Below are 6,187 nucleotides of genomic sequence, written 5' to 3' on the forward strand. Positions count from 1 at the left end.
CTGACAATGTTGTATACAGTTACAAACCTTTTCATCATTCCCAAAGGAGACCTTGTACCCATTAAGTACTTTGCATTCACTCTCTCCCGCGCTTCTGGCAACCATTAGTCTTTCTGTTTCTGTAGATTTGCCTCTTCTGGGTATTCCACTTGTGTGGAATCACATACTATATGGCCCTTTGTGTTTGGCTTCTCTCACTTAGCATAACATTTTCAATATTTTCATCGATGTTTCAGGACATATTAGTTCACTAATTTACATGCCCTAATAGTATTCCATTGTGCAGCTAGACCACCTTTTGTTCTTCCATTCATCGGCTGACATATACATGAGTTGTTTTCACCTTCCTGCTATTATGAATAGTATTGCTGTGAACATTTATGTGCAAGTTTTTATTTGAACACCAGCTCAAATCTACTATTGAGGCCTTATCATGAATTATTCCTTCCAATTTTTGTACTTCTCAGTTCTACATTTTCTATTTGGTTCCTTTTTATATTTTTATCAACTTGTTGATATTTTCTCTTTGTTGAGATGTTGTTCTGGCTTCCTTTAACCTTTTGACATATTTAAGAAGATTAAAGTGTTTTTGTAGTGAGTCCAATATCTGTGTCTCTTTACAAACTAATTTCTTTTCATCCTGTAAATAGGCCATACATACGTGTTTCTTTGCATGCCTCTTAATTTTTCATCAAACGCTGGACATCTGGAATGTTCTAATGTGGTAATGCTGGAAATTCAATTTTTCCTTCTCATCAGGGTTTGCTTGTGTTGCTTTCTATCATGTGTAGTTGCTTTCTGGTTTGGGGACTTTTCTAAACTATTTTCCAAAAACTATGCTTTATCATGTGTGGTTTCTGAAGTCTCTGTTCTTTTAGTTTTTGGTCAGATCATGGTTTTCCAGAGATATCCTTAAACACTGGAGGGAGAGAAAAAGGAAAGAAATAAAAAGAATAAGATAGTCTCCTGGTCTTTGAAATTTGGCTCTTTGAAATTTGGGGCACTTTTTCAAAGCTTAGCTCGTCTGTTTATGACTGTGCCTCAGCCTTCCTTTCCTAGGTTTCCCTGAGCCTAAATATCAGTGGAGGGGAAGCTTGTAGCGTTCTCAGGTCTTTTCTGAACACGCATTCAGCTCTGGGCGGGCATATGACTGTCTATATTTTCCCATTATAAGCAGAAGCTTCTCAAAGCCGATCTTCCCCAAAGTGATTTTCCCCAGTTTTTCCTCCAATGCATTTGGTATGTGTATCTTTTGTCCCACCTGTAATTTTTTGCCTTAAGAGGAAGTGTCTTGTTCATTATTCTTAAGGGACACCCTCCTGGCTACATTTTTGTCCTGAGAGAGTTCTGAGGTAGGTGAAACAAAGGCTAACGCCTGGTGTCAGTCCTTCAGGGAATTTCCGCATAGGTCCAAACAGACAAACACCGCTTCTTGGGAACAAAGTCTGCTGTCCCCTTTTCTGAGCCTAGCTGAGAGCGTAGGCTGCCTTCTTCAAGACTGTTTCTATGCAAGGCTAAAGGTAGAACACCAGGAAGTTCTACCGTGTTTAAGCCGCCCTTTTCTTGATTCAACATTTGCTTCATTTTTGGAAATATTTGGCTATTTTGGGTAGTTCTGACAATTGATTCTGACCACTTTTGCTAATGTTTTCACTGTTTCTGTGGAGGGATAGGTCCTTAGAGCTTCCTAGTTCTGCTATTTTTGCTGATGTCACTCTTGGAATGTTTTAAAAAAAGATTTTATTGATTTATTTGAGACAGAGAGAGATAGAGATACAGAGAGAGAAAGAGAGAGAAGCACAAGGGGGGAGGGGCAGAGGGAGAGGGAGAAGCAGGTTCCCTGCTGAGCAGAGAGCCCAACATGGGGCTCCATCCCAAGACCCTAGGATCATGAGCTAAAGGCAGATGCTTAATGGACTGAGCCTTTAGGTGCCCCACACTTGGGATTTTTTTTAAAGGAGATGAAATACTGGGCTGGAAAGTAGCACTGGGAAAGAAGAAAGGCCACTGATCTTACCTCCTAGCCCTGAGGTACGTGGGGTGTGAGAAGAAAAGATGGTCTTCCTTGAAGTAAGCTGCTAGAACTTAGTGTCTTCAGGTATAGAACAAACCTCCTTGAAGGCAGAGACTAGAAAGAATGTGTTGAGAAGACAGTGGTTATAAATCATGAGTTCTAGAGCGCCCTGTGAAAGTTGGAGTCTGAAGGGAGAGCTTTGGGGGAGACAGCTGGGTTGAAGGAAAGGACATCCAGACTCTGGTGCTTTGAGACGAGGTTTTCATTCCAGTCCTACTAAATGTTGTAAAAATCAAGAAATAGGGGCGCCTGGGTGGCTCAGTGGGTTAAGCCTCTGCCTTCGGCTCAGGTCATGATCCCAGGGTTCTGGGATCGAGCCCCACATCGGGCTCTCTGCTCAGCGGGGAGCCTACTTCCTCCCCTCTCTCTCTGCCTGTCTCTCTGCCTACTTGTGATCTCTGTCTGTCAAATAAATAAGTAAAATCTTTTAAAAAAATCAAGAAATAATGTGAGGTTTTTACAAGTGCCATCTTTGCATCCATTAGATTCATAATGTAGTTTTTCCCTTCCATCAGTTCATGTGATGATTTGCATTAGTAAATGTCGTAATAGCAATCATTTTTGTCTTCCTGTGTATTGAAGATACGTGTCTCATTATTCTTCTGTGCACATGCGTGTTGTTGCCAGGTTTGAGTTTCAGTATTATGCTGGCTCGAGGCCATGCTGATTCCATGGTGAGGCAGACGGATGGCATTCTTTCCCTTGTCAATTTTCAATATTTGAAGAGGGGATTAGTGGGTTGGAAATCTGATGAATTAAAATGATTCTTTCTTAAATGCACCTGGATTAAAAGCACGTGGTTTATTTTTAGGTGGAGATCTGTGAAATATTTTTCAGTGTCTTCCACGGATATTTGTTTACTTATTATCTGCCTGTTTTTGAGTCAATAGTTTAAAATTAGATCTTACTAAGTTTTCCATTTTATTTGATTTTTGGATTTACAAATGTAGATGTGTCTATCTAGTGGAATTACATCACATGAGCATTTAGCCTTTGCGGATTCCATAACATGAATTTGAAAGGAGAGACAAAGATACAAAGACAAAACTTCTTAGGATATGCCCTCAGGTATGAGAAGGCTTCATGAGCCTGAGTCCCTAATCGTGCTCACGCTTCAAACTTAGTCCATCACAGAATCCTTTTGAAAGACATATTAACATCCATTGAGCATAGTTTAGACAAACGGTACGTGTTCATTGTTGAAAATAGATGCAAGTTAAAATCTCACAACCCAGAGATAACCACTATTAGCATTTTGGTGAACATACTTTCATGCATTTCTTTTTTTTAAATAATTTTTTAAAATTTATTTTCAGCATAACAGTATTCATTGTTTTTGCACCACACCCAGTGCTCCATGCAATCCGTGCCCTCTCTAATACCCACCACCTGTTTCCCCCAACCTCCCACCTCCCGCCCCTTCAGACCCCTCAGATTGTTTTTCAGAGTCCATAGTCTCTCATTGTTCACCTCCCCTTCCAATTTCCCCCAACTCCCTTTCATGCATTTCTTGGTGAATAAACCATATCAATATAGATGTCCGTGTGTATCTTTACAAAGCATATATACTTGTGTCTACCTACACACACACACACACACACACACACACACACAGACCCAGAATTTTGCTTCATGGCCATCACCCAAACCCCTGCATGGGTAAAGTGAAAAGGCCCACAAGGATCCAACCAGTGTCCCCGTTGTGACAACTGAGCTAACCCTCCACCCACTCTCCCCAAGTCAGGCCCCCCTTCAGTTCCATCTTCTTCTCTGCCTGGTCCTTCTTTCCATCTTGAGAAAGAAGACAAGCTCCTAACTGAGGAGAGTTGCGAGGAGGGCCTCAGCTCACCTGCCCTGCATTCTCTGGTGACCAGACAGCCCCCACTCTCTTGTCCTCACTATCCCAGGTCAGAGTTCCTCCCCAAAGTGCCACTAAGTATGATTTCGGCCAGTGATGGAGGTCGCTGGGCGCGCTTTCCGAGACTGCCTGCGATCTTGCTGACAGTGGTATTTTCAATGTGTATTTATAGAGACCAGCCGCCATGGGGAGAGGCAACCTAACCATCATCTCCGAATTCTTCCTCCTGGGACTGTCAGAGGGGCCCAAGCGTCAGCCCCTGCTCTTCAGTCTGTTCCTGTCCATGTACCTGGTTGCTGTGGTGGGGAACCTGCTCATCGTCCTGGCCGTCTGCTCTGACCCCCACCTCCACACCCCCATGTACTTCTTCATAGCCAGCCTGTCCTGCGTTGACATCTGCTTCACCTCTGTCACTGTACCAAAGATGCTGCTCAATATGCAAACCCAGAGCCAGTCCATCCCCTACACGGGATGCCTCACTCAGATGTATTTTCTAATCTTGTTTCTAGAACTGGACAATTTCCTCTTGGCAGTGATGGCCTATGACAGATTTGTAGCCATATGTCACCCTCTTCATTATACCATAACCATGACCCCCAGATTCTGTATCACAGTGATGTCCGTGGCTCTGATTATCACCAACATCTATCCTTTGATCCACACCTTCTTGATGGCTACGCTATCGTTCTGTGCAAGCGTCAGAATCCGCCATATTTTCTGCGAACTTTACGCATTGCTAAAGCTTTCCTGTTCAAATACCCACATCAGTGAGTTGGTTGTTTACACCCTGGGGAGCTTTCTTTTCGTTGCTCCTTTCCTCTTTATTTCTCTTTCCTACATGCACATTTTCTCAGCCATCCGAAGACTTCAGTCTTCTCAGAGCAAGCTGAAAGTCTTTTCTACCTGCAGTCCCCATCTTGCTGTGGTGTCACTGTTCTACGGAACTTTATTTGGGGTGTATCTGCGACCTTCTTCTTCCTACACAACTGAGGACTCAGTGGCCACTGTGCTCTATGCGGTGGTGGCTCCCATGCTCAACCCGTTCATTTATAGCCTTAGGAATAAGGACATGAAAGGGGCCTTGAGGAGCCTCCTCAGCGGGAGAAAGGTCTGGTCTTGGTGACAACATGTCCTGCTTCTGAGCTTCTGAGCTATGACATTGTCTTGTCTTCTCCTCCTGTTGGTGTAGGAAGGGACAGCGCACATGATGGGTCTGACAGGTGTCCAGCTTAGCCCAACTTTTTGTTGGCATCTCGCTTACTCACCCCTTACACCAGCCCTGCCCGAGTAACTCTTGTGTCAGGCGCCAGGTGGGCAGCTTGTTTGCGTGCGGATTTAACTTCCAACTCATTCTTTTTGTCCTTCAGGGCCTCTCCTTAAACCTTGTCTGCCTCATGAGTCTCCACTGCAGGTTTGTGGGACCGAACTGAAGAGGTTCCTGGCCCTTCTCAGAACAAAATCTGCAATGGAGGCCCCTGTCACTAGGTGGCAGTAGAGGCACAAAGCGTGGGAGCCAAGTGGAGAACCAGATGGACAGACAGACACCCCTTTGACCCCCTGCCTGGATGGTGGTGGGTCAGCACACTTCCCACACCGTAGACTTACTTGCTGACCTCACCAAGAGCATTCCTAGATGCAGGGAAAAGATTAGACTCACCGCATTTCTCAACACACGCATATGACAACCATCACAACACTGTGGCTGAACGTCTTTTCCAAGGATGGATGCAACAGTCCTGAGAGGAGGGGTCTGCATCCCCAAGCCTCGAACCTGGGCTGCTTTGTGACTGTTTGTACCCATGGAGTACAGGGTAAGGGATGCCCTGTGACTTCTAAGGCTAAGTCATGGAAGGTGGTACACCTTCTGGATTGTTCCTTGGACCATGTGATCAGGGATCCCTGAGGTGCCTGTAAGAAGATGGACTGCCCTGAGGCTGCCCTGCTGTGAGAAAGCTAAGTTGCCTGGAGGGGTCACATGGAGGTGCTCGGGTCCACAGTGCCCAGCCTTCTAGCCATCCCAGACAGACTGGAGACATGAGAGTAAGTGAACCCTTCAGAGGATTCTGGCCCCCACCTGCCTGAGCTTCCCCAGTGGAAGGGCAGACATCATAGAGCACAGACAATACGTTCCCACTGTGTCCTGTCCTAATTCCCAATTCCCACAGAATCTGTGTGCACAGTAAATTAATTGGTAGTTCAATTGAGATACAAAGATACAATGCAAATAGGATTTTGAAGGACAGAAAGGATGAAAA

General features: G+C 44.7%; 1 protein-coding gene across 1 annotated transcript; it reads left to right on the forward strand.

The window, feature by feature from the left end:
• Positions 1-4,116: 4,116 nt before the first annotated feature.
• LOC116860352 (olfactory receptor 1D2-like) lies at positions 4,117-5,055 on the forward strand. The gene has a single exon (XM_032846389.1). The coding sequence runs from the start codon at positions 4,117-4,119 to the stop codon at positions 5,053-5,055; it is 939 nt and encodes a 312-aa protein (XP_032702280.1).
• Positions 5,056-6,187: the final 1,132 nt, after the last annotated feature.

Source organism: Lontra canadensis, unplaced genomic scaffold (genome assembly GCF_010015895.1).
Source record: "Lontra canadensis isolate GAN:19392208 unplaced genomic scaffold, GSC_riverotter_1.0 scaffold174, whole genome shotgun sequence".
NCBI lineage: Eukaryota > Metazoa > Chordata > Mammalia > Carnivora > Mustelidae > Lontra > Lontra canadensis.